This window comes from Cyrtonyx montezumae, unplaced genomic scaffold (genome assembly GCF_038088225.1).
Source record: "Cyrtonyx montezumae isolate F1298 unplaced genomic scaffold, pur_monq_1.0 scaffold_25, whole genome shotgun sequence".
Taxonomy (NCBI): domain Eukaryota; kingdom Metazoa; phylum Chordata; class Aves; order Galliformes; family Odontophoridae; genus Cyrtonyx; species Cyrtonyx montezumae.
Genome location: NW_027071992.1, coordinates 12,500,110 through 12,516,308, shown reverse-complemented (window position 1 = coordinate 12,516,308; position 16,199 = coordinate 12,500,110). Strand labels below are relative to the sequence as shown.

At 34.5% G+C, this 16,199-nt stretch overlaps 1 protein-coding gene across 5 annotated transcripts in view; it reads left to right on the top strand.

Moving 5' to 3' along the window:
* Nucleotides 1-16,199, top strand: part of NIPBL (NIPBL cohesin loading factor) — a 144,207-nt gene that overhangs the window by 105,257 nt on the left and 22,751 nt on the right. For all 5 annotated transcript variants that reach the window (XM_065739970.1, XM_065739972.1, XM_065739968.1 and 2 more), the window contains 13 exons: nucleotides 2,343-2,540; nucleotides 2,719-2,790; nucleotides 2,876-2,965; nucleotides 4,128-4,231; nucleotides 5,678-5,764; nucleotides 7,387-7,618; nucleotides 8,323-8,474; nucleotides 8,841-8,921; nucleotides 9,952-10,052; nucleotides 11,951-12,089; nucleotides 12,300-12,382; nucleotides 13,035-13,167; nucleotides 15,073-15,216. In XM_065739970.1, the coding sequence (XP_065596042.1) occupies nucleotides 2,343-2,540; nucleotides 2,719-2,790; nucleotides 2,876-2,965; nucleotides 4,128-4,231; nucleotides 5,678-5,764; nucleotides 7,387-7,618; nucleotides 8,323-8,474; nucleotides 8,841-8,921; nucleotides 9,952-10,052; nucleotides 11,951-12,089; nucleotides 12,300-12,382; nucleotides 13,035-13,167; nucleotides 15,073-15,216 (1,616 nt within the window). The remainder of the gene's footprint in view (nucleotides 1-2,342; nucleotides 2,541-2,718; nucleotides 2,791-2,875; nucleotides 2,966-4,127; nucleotides 4,232-5,677; nucleotides 5,765-7,386; nucleotides 7,619-8,322; nucleotides 8,475-8,840; nucleotides 8,922-9,951; nucleotides 10,053-11,950; nucleotides 12,090-12,299; nucleotides 12,383-13,034; nucleotides 13,168-15,072; nucleotides 15,217-16,199) is intronic.

Below are 16,199 nucleotides of genomic sequence, written 5' to 3'. Positions count from 1 at the left end.
GCCAGCATGAATAGATACTGCAGTATGGAGTGAATTGAGTCTGAGTGACATCTCTGTTGCTCTAGCATATGTAGGACTACAACAGAAGTGCTGTTAACCCAAGAGGACATCTTGCTTGTAATGATTTATTTTCCCATGTTTAGACTCTTTCCACTTTTGCTTATGTAAGCATCTTACTGCACTTCCCAAACCACAGTGTTTTGCTTCTTTGTCTGTCTTAGGATCCAGAAGAGGGTGATTTGATCCTGCATTTTAATGTGTTTCAAATTTTTCTCCAACATGTGCAAAATACTTGTGCACATACACATAAAAATTGTGGTAGTAGTACCTCTGATCCTTATGAAAGAAACAGAATGTCCCCTTTGTTTACTGCTCCTTTAAAATATAACTGAATGCTGCCTTCACTGTAAGAGAATGTGAGTTAATTTGCCTAAGATTTAATTGTAGTGAAGCATTAATGATGATTTGCTTCACTCAGGATTCTATATTCTCTCTTCACCACACCCGTTAAAGGTGTTAATAATCTAGAGCAGGGAATTAAAAAAAAATGATAAAGTGACATTATTTAATTTGTTGAGAATGGAGAGAGTTGTCAGGAATTTCAGAGATGTTTTAGTCTTTTTGTTAGCCACAGGTGAAATTCTTAAATATAGCATATATACTTTTGGTTTCATGAATATAAACCTAAAATAATATGCAGTAGTGGTTGTTTCTGATGATAATACATTTCCTTCAGTATATCAATTCATTAAATTAAATGATGAAACATTAAAATTTGTGAAATCTTTCTTATACTACATAGGACAAATTAATCAGAATTAATCTGACAAGTTAAGTTGCTGCTGGTTATCTGTAAACTCTGGAGACAGAATCCACTTACAGAAAATACAGTCTTAAGAGGAAGAAAAAGAGAATCAAATGTATAAAATCCTCTTCCCTAAGATGTTTATTTCTTTATCTGTTGCATTCAGTTCAGGTAGCACAGGTAGCCCTCCGTTTCTAACCCTCAGCCATTTAGAACAGTAACTGTTAGTAGCTCAGGCATCAAAGTACTGCCTCCTATTAGACTGAAGCAAGTCTAATCCAGAAATAGTACAGCTCAAAGCCTGATCTAAGTTATTAAAGAATCAGACCACCTGTTGGAAGAAATTTCATACTGTGTTTTCAGAGGTGGAAGCCCTCTGCCCTGTGGTATCACCTCAGATTCAATAATTCTTTATTCAAGCTGCTTATGACTGGGCTGCTTATTGGCTATATTTTGATATGGATAATATCTTCTTTCCTATGCTTATCAAGAAGCTAGAATTGTGAAAATTACTTGTCAGTTCTATTCATGTTCTGTATAAATACTTGGAGACATTTTTCTCAAAAGCAATTTAATATACAGCCATCCCTTTTTAAATGTCAGGAGATTTTGACAGAAATACATACAAATGTAAGGGCTGTTCAATGCTGCTTCACAAAGATAGTAAACTCTGCTAGTCTAGAGTATGATGTTTTTGGAACCATTTTGATCTTCGCAGCATAGACTGTATTAGACATATTTTTGTTAGCCCAATCATCCTGTTACATTAGATAATGGACTAATGGAAAGTTTCATGGATGAAACTGTGAAATATCCTTTTCCTGTTCTATCTTAACACCTTTTCTCCTTAAAGGATTTACAAGACTGACTTAAAAAATAATGGGAGAACTTTCTGTTGCCTTTCCCTGAAGATAGTTTTTGTACCAAATCTTTGGTTCAGTTGATAACATTTGACCTGATTTCTTCAACATTTAGTTCTGCTGTGCTTTTTTTTTTTTTTTTTTGATCTTGACTAGAAATTGGTTACAAAAGCCAAATACTGTCTGTTTAGTCCAGAATCATTTTCACTGAGTTATGTGCATATATATCAGGACAAGTTTTTGGATTTCTTGGCAAAACAGACTATAATTAAGCATCTAGATTATAAGTCTAGTTGGAATTTCCTTTTTTAGATGGGCAAAGTGAGCACTGAGATTCACTTGATTATAGTCACAATTATGTAACTGAAGAAAATATCTGAATATTTCTCAAGAAAGGAGAGGATGAAAATTATTTTGTTCCATTCGCCTTTGTTTAAAAGGACAGGTGTCCTTTAAATTCATACTTGCTGATGTCTTTGATTATTTCAGGCATATTTTTTATGTAATTTGAAATGATTGTTAGATTGGTGCCATAACAAAATTTTTTGTAATGATTTTAGAGTGTTCATTTGTTTCATCAAACAGTTATATAGTAATGTTTTATCTGTAAACCTATAATTTTGAGATATTAAAACTGAAGATTTTATACTTAGAACAAAAATGCATTTCATTTCTAGCTTCTCGAAAAAGACATAAAAAGGATAGAGATGAAGCTTGGGAGTACGAAGAGCATGACAGAAGAAGTTCTGGTGACCACAGGAGAAGTGGTCATTATCATGAAGGAAGAAGGACTTCTGGTAGTGGCCGTTACCGTAATCGCAGTCCCGATGACTCTGATATGGATGATTATTCTCCTCCCCCTAGCCTCAGTGAGGGTAAGTCATCGTTATAAAAATTCATTTTCTTTCATAATACTAGTGCATTTTTTAAGGATACGTTGAACATAGTGAAATAAATGCTTTTACGTGCAGGATTTAATACAAGCGTAAGAAATGTAAATAATAGCTTATATCATTTTTACAAACTGTTAGCTTTGCTCTTTGCTCTAACTAGTGGCAAGAAAAATGAAGAAAAAAGAAAAGCAAAAGAAGAGGAGAGCTTATGAACCTAAACTAACACCTGAAGGTAATTTTCAGATTTATTTTCTTCAATTTTTATTTTCTGCATTGTATATAAAATAATCATATATATATTATTTTTTTCCCACCAGAAATGATGGATTCTTCAACTTTCAAAAGATTTATTGCTTCAATAGAGAATATTTTGGAAAATCTGGAAGACATGGATTTTACAACCTTGGGTAATATGTCAGAGATTTTCAAAGTGCTTCTCCCCAGTTAGAAACACAAGAAATGGCAAACAAATTACATTTCTTGTATTTTCAGGCTTCCTTCATTCTAATTAATTTTCCTCTGATACATGCTAGAATATACAGTGTTTATATGGCTTCCACACTGAGAGGATAACTTTACCTTTCCAATTTCACTTGCTACTGGTGGCAGATTTTCCTTCCTCCTACCTGCAGAATCCAAAAGAGTCGTAAATCATAATGAAGCGAATAACAGACTGCTGGAGTGCACCTGCCACTTCATTATTCTTCTCAAGTGGCAGAGTGCTTACGCACTTTTTACTATCACAGGATTAGACTGAGTAAAGAGGTGCAGTAAACAAATCACAATAGTTTTTAAAGTGGTCATGTCTGTACCCCTTCATTTAAGCTGTTGTTCTTTCTATGGAAGTAGATTGTTCCATAAATAAAGCCTCCTCTTTATTTCCTTGAAAACTATAAGATGTGATTCTGTGATACTAAAAGCTCAAGAGCACTATTTGATAGGGCAGGTTCTCAGCTGCAAAACACTATTCATCTACATAGTCACGACCATTAGCAATGCATTTTTGCCAACCATGAACAAGAGCCTGCATGCCATTTTTCATAAAAACCTGCATGGCTGTAAAGAAGGTGGCTTGTATTTCATGTTGCAATCACCACTGCTGAAACACACCACCCACTGCCCCACTGTGCTCACATCCACTAATTGGTCTTCATAAGCAACGATGGATGTCAGTGCATGCCATTTTTTATGTCTAACCTTAGGTATCATATGCATTTTTCCAGATATTGTTCTGACCCAGATTTGATGTTTAGAATTAGAACTATGATCATTCATGATTTATCTTGCCAAGTGAGGGTAGTTCTGCAAGAGCTGCAATAAATGGATAAAAAAAGTAGATGTCTCATGTTAGACTGTTAAATGATATTTCAGAGCATGTGATCAGTCATACTGAGCAAGTTGCTGTTTTGTCAAAACCAGAAGTCATTATCATTAGTTGGAACTAAATATTAGATGCTAGCTATTTGTGAAGCAGTTCTTTAACGGGTTTTTCTTGCAATTTTTTCACATTGACTGTCAGTATTGTATTCTGTAAAGTGTTATTATTAAAAGAATGATTTTTTTTTTAAGGTGATGATGATGAGATTCCACAGGAATTGCTACTGGGAAAACATCAGCTTAATGAGCTGGGTAGTGAATCTGCAAAAATCAAGGCAATGGGTATTATGGACAAGGTACATCTTCATAGTATTTACCTCTTTTTGAACATATATTTTTTGCAGATGTGATGAAATTAAATCTTCACTGTAATGACATTTCAACCCCCTCAGTTATGCATGTGATATACTGTGAACAATTGTACTTACACTGAACTGAAGCGCTTAACATCTCAACTGCTAATTTCTCTGACACTGAGGTATTTTTGTGTCTGTGGGGACTAAGTACCATGTACTAATATGAAACACATGCACATGAGCAGAAAAATGTAAATTGATTTTTTTTCACAGAAGCACTTTGTCCTATTGTCTGCTTCTTACAGCTAGTTTTGAGCAACCACAGTAAAACAGAACATACCATCACAGTCCAAAAATCCACTCCTTGTAATATTAGCTGTCAGTAGATTGTGACTATGTGATGTGCATCTAGCATCATCTTGAATTTCCTAGTTCTTCCCATGCCTCCAGAAAAACCTTTCAAACTTAAAATATTTAATGTCTCTGGTGATAATATTCAGTTTCTGTAGACTGCTTCTTCTGGATTGTTTTCTGTACTCTTCCTGACTTCAAAAGAATGTTCTATGATTGTGCTAAAAGTTGGTATTGCACATCTAGAAACAATATTCTTGCTTTCCTTATCTTTCTACAATTCTTGGTTTGGGTCAGTCTTATGTTATATTCTTTGTCTACCTGTCCTTGGCTACCTTCTGTGTTTATGAAGCATCTGTTAAGTGACAAGTGCAAATCACTGAAGGATTTTCTTTAAAACAAGATTCAGATACACTTATTTGCCTTTTCTTCCGTGCTCCCTACCTTCTCGCCCTTAACTTGTTACGTGTTTTTTTATTTGATACACATGTGTATACATGTATATGTAAAATCAGAATTCTTTTACTTGTAGAAATGGACACCAGTATTATTTGAATGAGTGAAAGAGATTTTTCTGGAGTGATTATATTTTTATCTGTATATTCTACTGATTATTCAATTCTGAAGGACATTAGTACGCAGATTTGTGTTGTGTTTTTCAGCATGCTAATTTTTCAAGGTTAATAAAATTAGTAAGAAAATATTTCCTATGTATTAGTTCTCAAATACCAAGGAAATTAATTTCTACTTTTCTGCAAGTTTTGGATATTCTCCTAATAAAGCTGTATATGATCAGATAGAATAGACTGTAGAACTATACAATGTTTATAGCAGATATGCAGTTTTAAATCTACAGATTTTTCTGATTGAAAAAAATAATAGACCGCAGTCTGAAAATATACTTAGGTGCTTTAATTTTATTATCCAAATTCTCAGTTATGCTCAAGTCAAAATTTAATCATTATTTCAGTAGTGCTTACGATTCAAACTTCATGCTAGTATCACATAATAGGTTCTGTTCTTCATAGATGGACATTGCCTCAGCAATTTGGTATGTTCCTACAGCTGCTTGATGTATTTACTTTCTTGTTTCAGCTCTCAACAGATAAAATAGTAAAGGTCCTGAATATTTTGGAGAAGAATATTCAAGATGGATCAAAGCTTTCTACATTACTTAACCACGTGAGTTTCAAGTTGGATCATTTCACAACACTTTTCAGCATGAGATTTTCTTTAGTTGGTTTCCATTTAGTGATAACTTAAAATACCTGGGGTCTGTGTATGTGTGTGTTTGAACTCTTCCTTAACACAGTGGAGGAAAGTACAACTATCATTTAGAATGCATTTCCCCTCTAAGCATTGAAAACTAAGTCTGTATTTTAAATCATAAAACCATAGAACATCCCAAGCTGGGAGGGGACCCAGAAGGATAAATGAACCAAACTCCTGGCTCCACATAGGGTCACTCTAAAATAGTTACTTTTACAGAAAGATCTTGATCTGCAGAAATAGATAGTGATGGTGTTTAACTCCTTTTGCCAGTGCTTTTAAAGTGGTATATCTTCTTTTAACTTTAAAATGTTCTTTTAACTTTCTTTTAACCTGTTAAATGTAATTTAGATTGTTATAGCAAAGAAACCTGCTAAATACTAAGGTTATTATATATTTTGCAGTGCAGTGAATATATCCTACCTACGTGTCAGTATATTATTTCAGAGACAAAATGTGCTTACAGCTTCTTTTTATTCCCAGGAGTAATAAGTAAGAAAAGGCTTTAGAACTGCTTTTTTTTAAAGATGAAAATAATTGTTTGCTTGTTCAATAATTGTTGCTTTGTTCAAGCAACAAATGACTTAAAGAGAATGTGAGATATTTAAAGGGATCTCCTCATTTGTGTGTTTTTTTTTTTTTTGTTAAATATTTATAACACATATATAATTTAATGCAATACTTTTAGATTCTCTAACTTCAAAGGGAGAAAGCTGATAAGTTTAGAAATAATTGTTTCACCAACCTCTTATTGTCACAAGGAAGCCAGTGTTAAACCATGGTGTTCCAGAGGCAGGAAGGGTTCAGCTGTAGTTACTATGGCTAACCATACATACTATTAGAAATTCTCCTTGATTTTCCTATTGATTGTGTTATAAACAATATTTCAGTAATTTTTGTAGCTTACAACTACCTTACTGTTCATTTGGTATTATAGTGTGCACAAAAACCAAAATACAGGAAGCCTGTATGATAAAACTAAATGGGTATGTTTGATGAGATGTATTTTAAACCCACTGATAAAAGATGATTGTAACAGATGAGTTGATCTCTGGGGAAAGTCTCATTCTCACCAGTTTTCTTTGACTCTTCTGTAACAGTCTTGCTATGTGAGAATTCCCTCTATTGGCAAAAACTAGATTTGTCAAAGCAGAAAGCTGTGTGTGTAGTCCACTAAGTAAAACTGAAAGAGTCCAGTTTTTACTTAAGGGGCATCATTCTTAAGCAGAGAGGATAGCAGTATTCCTTCACAGAGCTTCCCTGTGTGATATACAGGAAACTTTATTTTACCCGAACAGTATGGTAGGATGTTCAAGACTTTTAACTTAGGTAGTAGTATGATTGCAAACATGTTGCTAGTAAGACAAATTGTAGTTGATTTATAAAATGATTTTTTTTGTATCATAAAGGAATGTGCTAGTATGAAAGTATATTAAATTGGCAATTTTACCTTTACCAAGTACTGTATAACAATTCAACCTTTTCTTCATGCTATCCTGTTCTTTTTTTTTTTTTTTTTTTTTTGCATACTTCAGAACAATGACACTGAAGATGAGGAGAGATTATGGAGAGATCTTATAATGGAGAGAGTAACAAAATCTGCAGATGCTTGTCTTACTGCTATCAACATTATGACATCACCAAATATGCCTAAAGCTGTTTATATTGAGGACGTAATAGAAAGAGTTATTCAATACACAAAATTTCATTTGCAGAACACTCTCTATCCTCAGTATGACCCTGTGTATAGAGTGGATCCTCTTGGTGGTTAGTATAATGTTTAAAAATCTTTTTACATTGTTCGTGCTTTGCTTTTGTTTTGTTTTGCTTGTTTTTTTTCCTTATCTACTGTATGGTGATTACAATGATGAAATTACCTGCAGACTTTCACATGCAGCTCCTATATTGGTAGTTCTTTTTTATCACTTACATCTAAATTAATATGTGGTGTTATTTTAATGATGATGAAATAACAATGTATTAAATGTGTTCTCTGAATAACTTAGTTGTATTGGTCTTCAAGTTTATTGCAATAACTATAGTGTTAGTATCACTCCTTAGACCAGAGTATTGAGAAATTAGTCTAAAGTGTGTCTTTTGCACATTGTTTCTATGTGGATGAGTAAGTCATTTTGTAGTCGTAATCTCTATATAATGATCTAATTTACTGAAAATTAAATCATGAAAATTAAAGCGTTTTGTTGTCATGTACATATTCTCAGATGTGGAGATCCAAAATCAAGAACTGTTTTAAAAATCTTGAATCCATAATTCAGAACTATTATGAAAATTGAATGCCATTTGAAATTCTAGCTGGCGCTACTAAATATTTTTTTCTTCTGCAAACAGTTTCATTCACAGACCTGTCATTTTGGGGCTGTTTGCACAACTTTGTTTTCTCGTGAAAACAGTCATCTTTCTAATATTTGACACAACTGAAAAATTAATGAAAGCATTTCTGATTTTTTTAGGCGGCCTCTTAAGTTCAAAAGCAAAACGTGCCAAGTGTTCCACCCACAAGCAAAGAGTCATAGTGATGTTGTATAACAAGGTTTGTGATATTGTCAGCAGTTTGTCAGAGTTGCTAGAGATACAGCTTCTTACTGATACAACTATTCTTCAGGTAAGTTTTATCAGAAGAGTGTCTGCCTGAGAATGTTGTGGTTTTTTTTTTTAAGTTTTATTCTTTGCCTAGAGAAATGGTGAATTATAGCCGCCAGTGTAAATGACATGAATAATGAAATATAGTGTTAATTGATAATATTCAACTGGATAGTCAGTTGTGTAGTATGTTTACTTCTTGCTTTCTTCTGCGGGAAAAGAACATTGTTGTTTACATTTTTATTGGAGAAGCTTAGCCTGATTGTATTCAGTTTGCAAATATAAATGAATACATGTTATTGAATCCCTTATCTGCAGAATGGATAGGTTGCTTGTAAAACTGCATAGTCATTTTCCCAGTCAAATATTTATTTATTTCCACTGATAGGTATCATCTATGGGAATTACACCTTTCTTTGTAGAAAATGTCAGTGAACTACAGTTATGTGCCATCAAATTAGTGACTGCAGTAAGTAATTTTTTATTTGCTATTTCACGTCCCTGTACAACTGGCAGTTATAAGGGCAATTACATCATCTATATTTTTGCTGGTATAGGATTAGAGCTTCAAGCTTATGTTATTTTTTCACAGTTTTAGTGTTTGGTATTGTTATTTAGGAACAGTATTAAATTTACCTGAGCTGCTTCTATTTGCAGAGGAGCTACTTCTGTGCAAGAAGTTTCCTACTTGAGCAAGGAACTTTCTTAATTATGGTTATGTGGTTCAAAGTGTAAACACAAACCCCTATCCCTTACTTTTCCCCCCTTGCTGAGAAATATTAGCAATACGATATTTCTCGTTTCCTTTGTTAAGATTCGAATGTATGCAATTAAATAAGCTGGAGAATAACAGGATACTTTTCTAACAGATTAATTTCGTATTCCTTGGAAGAGTTGGGTCTATGAAAAATTCGTGGAGCAAATAGAATATTATTTCAGGAAAAATGAAGTACAACGTATTTGTGTTTGTTCAAGTAGTATTCTGTCTTTGTAAGGTTCTTACGCTCCAGAAATTATAAAAGGAATTCTGAATGAACAAAAGGAGAAGAAAACTATCTTGACCATAAATTGAAAGAATATTTAATGTTAGGCCAATATGAAAAATTAAGATATAAAGTAAAACTGGTATGTCAGACATGTTCTATAATTGTCTATGTGTTAATATTAGTATATGCATCCATTAACTTTTCTTGTATACTGGGGTGAGAAATCTTTTTATTACACTATCAGGCTTTCCTATGCAGTATCTTTCTACTGTTAACAAAAATCTTTAAAGCATATGGTACTTTTAAGAGCAGTTATCGTACATGCTTGTTTGTAGATGATTTTAAAGATCTTTATTTGAAAAAGATTTAATATATTCTACAAATAAATGCTTGGTTTGAGAAAATCAAGAAATCTCTTAAAAACAAGGCATGCATTCAAATTTATGTGAACTGGGCATTACTATGTATTTTATGTAACAATACTATTCTAACAATGGTGTAACTATTAAATAGGTCTTCTCCAGGTATGAAAAACATAGACAGCTAATACTAGAAGAAATTTTCACTTCCCTTGCAAGATTACCAACTAGCAAGAGGAGTTTGAGAAACTTCAGGTAATTTCTGTCATTTTCTGATCACAAAACTGTAGACGGAAACATTTACAGTTTTGTACATGTATGATTCTAGGCTTCAGAATTCACATTTTTAAAAAAACCCTGCAACTTCTCAAGCTACAGCTTCTTTGATATTGATGTTTCAAAATCTCTACATGGTGAGCAGTTTCCTGACAAATCTATCGTGCAGTAGTCTTTCTTATGCCATCATATTTATGCTTATGTACAATAATACAAGAAATAATTGAAATATATGTTAGTCTTCTCACTAAGGATGTAAACAAGTGAAATATTTGCATGCATTCAAAGGGGATTTTGGTTCAGAAATATTTGATTCTATTTATATAGAGTTATTTTTAATTTCTTAATTGCTAGAACTTAACAGGAGAATTATGGGTGAACTTTTTTGTGGTCATACTGAGAGCAGTCTTTCCAGGATTTCAAACGGATACTGTTTTGAATGAGTTTCATTTAGGAACTGCTCAGTTCATTTTAACTGTGCTTAAAATGCTTCAGCTGGATTTCAGTGCGTCTTCTAAATAATATGTTCAGGTTCAATCTGATGAAGACTCTGACCTGAACAGGATTTCAGTTTAAATCGATGGACACTTTAAATTACTCTAAAATACTTTCTGTTGTTGGCACTGATTGACATCCATCTTTTTTACTTACAAATCAGTCCAATAATTAGAAAAATAATGTATTACCTATCTATCTTGCTTGCATACATCTTTTCTCTGGACACAAATTGTCCGTGAAATAGATTTTCTGATCCAGAGTAGATTAAACAGTCAGGAAAAACAAATGCAATGAAACTTTTAAGTTCGTTTGAGTACTCTAATGTGAATCAGTGCTTACACCTAGTATTTCATGTTGTTTTTGTTATAGTTACCAAAGTTATCTATTAAATGCACGTTAAGCATGGGACCATAATTGTTTGATAGCTAGTTGAAGTGGGATCCTTTACAGGAGGAAGTCATCATCTCAAGTCCACAGTGACTATGCTATCTGTAGAATCATAGCAGTAGTCCATTTAAAGGCATTTCCAATCTGTAGTTACAGTCATGAAGGGGACAGCTTATGAAAAATTTCATATGAAAAAATCTTTTCTCTATATGTACTCAGAAATAACTTAATAAAGAACTGCAATTTGTTTTGCGCTCTGTTATTATTTTGATAATTTGGAAAGAATGATGTCTAAGTATGACCATTTCAAATTGCTTAGTAGTGTTGGTGGATGGGTAGATGAAAGCAGTGTCATGTTAAATTGCTTGAAAGAGGAGAAATGTGAGGTAGAGTGTATTTTCTCTGGTCACACAAGCATAAAGACACTACTGCATTTTGAAGTTTATAGTTTGTTACACTATCTGAGATTAAGTACCATGGTTGTAAATCTTGTACAAATCAATCCAGCCCATAGTCACTATTTTCTCTTGTTTTACAGTCCTGCACATTCTACTTATATTAAATAATATAAAAGTAGTCAATTAGGGCAACAGTCTGATGTGTGGGTTTTTTTTGTTGTTGTTGTTGTTGTTGTTGTTTTTATTACTTTATTTGAAATTGACATTCTTGTGTATTATACACAAGAAACCTATTGGAAAGTGCCTTAGAATATAGCTGTTCGATTTCATACATATTTCCATAGATTTTTGGTTACTGAGCTTAACAGATATTCTGATACTCATTTATGCCGTTTCATCTCATTTGTCTCACCTGAGAATAATACTAGAGCCAATCTTTCACTTCTTAAGAGAGAAGCAAATGACTAGTTAAATTTTAGAATACAGATTTAGATTCGTAATGAAAAAAAATTAGAACTCTTAAAATTCTTTATGACTAAAAAATAGTAGTTTTGTTATATTTTGGTGTTAACACTTTCCTTTTCATATTAACAGGTTGAATAGCAGTGACACAGATGGAGAGCCTATGTATATTCAGATGGTAACAGCACTAGTTCTGCAGCTTATTCAATGTGTTGTGCACTTACCATCAGCAGAAAAAGATTCTAATTCAGATGAGGAATTGAACAAAAAAGTAAGGAAGTTATTTTCAAAAAACTCCATAATTTTATTCAGTGCAGGAATAATTATGTGTTTATGGATATTACATTCTATGATGGTGGTCTAGTAATTAGGCAGTGTAATTTTGCCTGTCATAGTCATTTGATAGATCAAAAATGCTGACCTGAGAATAATGTTTCTGTGTATGCTAAAGTGCTAGACTAACAAATCTTCTTATTTTTAGGTGGATCAAGATGTGCTTATTACTAACTCATATGAAACAGCCATGAGAACAGCACAAAATTTCCTTTCTATTTTTCTTAAGAAGTAAGTACTGTTGAATTCTTTAGTATATTGATGAACCAACTCCAAATGAAATCTTGCACCTTGAGATAAACCTAATTACTTAACAATGCTAAATACCTACTGGTGAAGTTACTTATAACAACGCACATTTTAAATCCTTAAAAATGTTCCTCTTTAAGGAAAGCTTTTTGTAGCCCAAAAATTCTGCAGAGAGTTCTTAATACGTTTAAGAATCTGTCTCATAGTTCATGTAGTATCTCTATGTAGTACTCATCTGAAGCATGGAAGTGAATAAATACAAGTACTGAAACCAGATGTAGAAAACCTAAAGTTCTTCTTACTTATGGAATCTCAGAACTGTAAGTTTTGGAAGAGATCACGAGAGATTATCTAATACGATACCAATACTGTCTAGAGTAGGTTGCCTTGGAGGATTTTGAAAACCTTAGAGAAGGAGACTTCTCTGGGCAGCTGCTTCTTACTTATCCTTACCTTCAGAAATGTTTCTGTAGTTTTCCTAATATTTCAGTGTTTTGGTGTTTTTTTTTTTTCATTTTAGAATCATATCAAACATCTTTTTCTGATTTAAGGATAGGATTACTTGTGTTAACGTCAGGAGAAAAGCTAAGATGATTCTAAAATTTACTTACATAATGCATTTTCTTCTAAACAGATGTGGTAGTAAACAAGGAGAAGAAGATTACAGGCCTCTTTTTGAGAACTTCATTCAAGATCTTCTTTCCACAGTCAATAAACCAGAATGGCCAGCTGCAGAGTTGCTGCTTAGCTTACTAGGAAGATTACTGGTAAGTTATTTTTGACTATGAGAGCTTATTTTCTTCAGCTCCAGGAATGCCTTCTGATACTTGGAGCACATGCTACAAACAAGGATTTTCTTTTGTTGCTACAGATAATAAAATTTAGGTCAGGTGTAGTCATTGATAAACTACTTGGGAAGAGTCATGGGTATACTGTTGCTCATGGAAGCATAGAATCACTAAGGTTGGAAAAGGCCTCCACGATCATCCAGTGCAACTGTCCACCTATCACCAGTATGTCCTACTAAATCATGTCCCTCAGTACATCTAAACATTTCTTGAACACCTCTAAGGACAATCACTTCACCACCATGCTGGGCAGCCCATTCCAGTGCCTGACCACTCTCTTGGAAAAGTATTTCGTAACGTCCACCCTGAATCTCCCCTGGCGCAAATTGAGGCCATTCCCACTGGTCCTATTGCTAGTTACATTGGAGATGAGGCTGACTCCCACTTTGCCAGCACCTCCCTTTAGGTAGTTGCAGAGCATGATAAAGTCACCCCTGAGCCTCCTCTTCCCGGCCTGAACAATCCCAGTTCACTCAGCCACTCCTCATAATACTTGGGCTCCAAACCCCTCACCAGGTTCTTTGCCCTTCTCTGAACACACTCCAGGGCCTCAGTGTCCTTCTTGTAGTGAGGGGTACAAAACTGAACATAGTACTCAGAGTCCACTTCTACTATTCCATGACTTATTGCACATTAACAAAAAAGGCATCCTATAACATCTAGTAAGTGCAGATATTCATTTTTATTAAAGTCAGAGCTGTAGATATTCACTTTTAATATTCTGATTGTTTGTTTAGCATGGGTCATAAAAACTCTTAATTATGTAATTCTTCATGTATTTATAGACATTCATGTGATGCCCCTAACCTCCTCCAGGTTCAGTAGTCCCAGTTTTCTCTGCTTCTCCTCATATGAGAGATGCTGCAGTCTCTTAACCTTGGTAGCCCTCTGTTGACCCTGCATGTCCATGTCTCTCTTGTACTAAGGACGCAGGACTGGACACATTATTCCAGGTGTAGCTTCACCAGTGCTGAATAGAGGGGAAGAATTACCTCTCTTGACCTGGTGGTGGTACTTTGCCTAATGCAGCATGAAGTTCTGCACAAGCTGCTGTATCTACTAGATGCTTCTGCTAACTGTGCTGAGGGAGCAGTGTCCTAAAGTAGGCCTTCATATAAACCTCTTCTGAACGCTACCTAATGGTGTGCTTGAACCTTCTTAATCAGAGGGCAACTGTAATAGAGGCTCCTGGCACCCTAGCTCAAGGGCTGGCCAGTCATGCTCTTGAGAAGACCTTAGAGCTTCCTTGGGTCTGCACTGTGCTGGTCTCCCGTACCTTTTTCCTTGCCTAATAACATTAAGCACCCTCGAATTACTAAGTTGGTTGTCAGGCATTCAACCCCAGTGCTTCTGGGTGTTGAACCCAGACAGTCGTGAAGTTTCCCAAAGAAAAGCAAAAAACTGCTGTGTAGTCAGTTGTACTTGTTGAATGCTTCTGTCATCTGTGCTAGCAACTGATTTGAGCTGGGGTTTTTTTTGCAAAATGTTATGATCCTGTTCCTAGAACAATGTAACTTTAATTATAGTTGTGTGAATAATGAGGAAGATGTATTATGGTGGTTAAGATGCTATTGAAAGGGGTTTCTGCTCTGTTGGACATCTACTTTATTTTATGGAAGTATAATGTTTAAAAAATTCTAACAGGTATTTTTAGAGAGAGACAATAAAAGGAAAAACTAACACAAAATGTGTTGTGCATCTGTGGTGTGATAATAAATGACATTACTGAGTGTGGAAGTTAGCCATAATTTTTAATAAGATCACAGAGAATACTGTGAGAAGATTCACAGCTGCATAAATTATTATTAAATCTGCTATTCTTAGGTTCACCAGTTCAGTAACAAATCAACAGAAATGGCTTTAAGAGTTGCATCACTTGACTATCTTGGAACTGTAGCTGCAAGACTGAGGAAAGATGCAGTCACTAGCAAAATGGATCAAGGATCTATAGCTAGAATCCTCAAACAGGTATGTGAGAGGGGCCATGTCACTTGGACTGAGCTGGTTTGGTATGTATCTGTTCAAATGTTTGAAATCTATGAAGATTTGTTCAATGTAACAACAACAAACAAAAAAATGGAAAAAAAAGTTTGTCAAAAAGCTGGCATGTAGAGAATCAGTTCTCATTATTGTTCAGAAATCTGAGACAAGGTTGTTCGGTTTATAAGAATCACGGTTTTTTAGCCTGTTCTGTCTTTCTTGCATCAGCTCCCTATTGATTAAGTCGTTAATTACAGTGGTAAAACACACTTTACTATAACAATACAGAGAAAATAATGGAGCTAGAGTAACAGCTGAATTCTATCTTAAGAGGCATTAGAACTATCATAGAATCACAGAATGTCAGGGATTGGAAGGGACCTTGAGAGATCATCAAGTCCAATCCCCTTGCCAGAGCAAGAACACCCAGGTTAGGTCACACAGGAACGTGTCCTGGTGGGTTTTGAATGTCTCCAGACACCACAACCTATCTGGGTATAGCCTGTTCCAGAGTTTTGTTACCCTTACTGTGAAGAAGTTTTTTCTGACATTTATGTGGAACCTCCTGTGTTCTAGCTTGCAACCATTGCCCCTTGTCCCATCATTGGATGTCACTGAGAAGAGCCTGGCTCCATATTCCTGTCACTTACCCTTTACATATTTAGGAACATTAATGAGATCCCCCCTTAGTCTCCTCCATGCTAAAGAGACCCAGCTCCCTCATCCTTTCAATTACCAGGATATTCCACAGTGACTGATGAATGCTTATGAATGTTTACTGTGGTTTGGACTTTTCATCCATATAATTAGATTTATGAGGAAATCATTCTCTTTTGATGTTTTTAAACAGTAGGTAGTTTTCTTTGAAATGTATCATAGTTTGACAAGTTGGATTGAACACTTGTTGATGCTTTTCATTAGCTTATCTCCTTATGCCTTGATCGTGAGAACTTGTAATTGTGCTTTTTCCC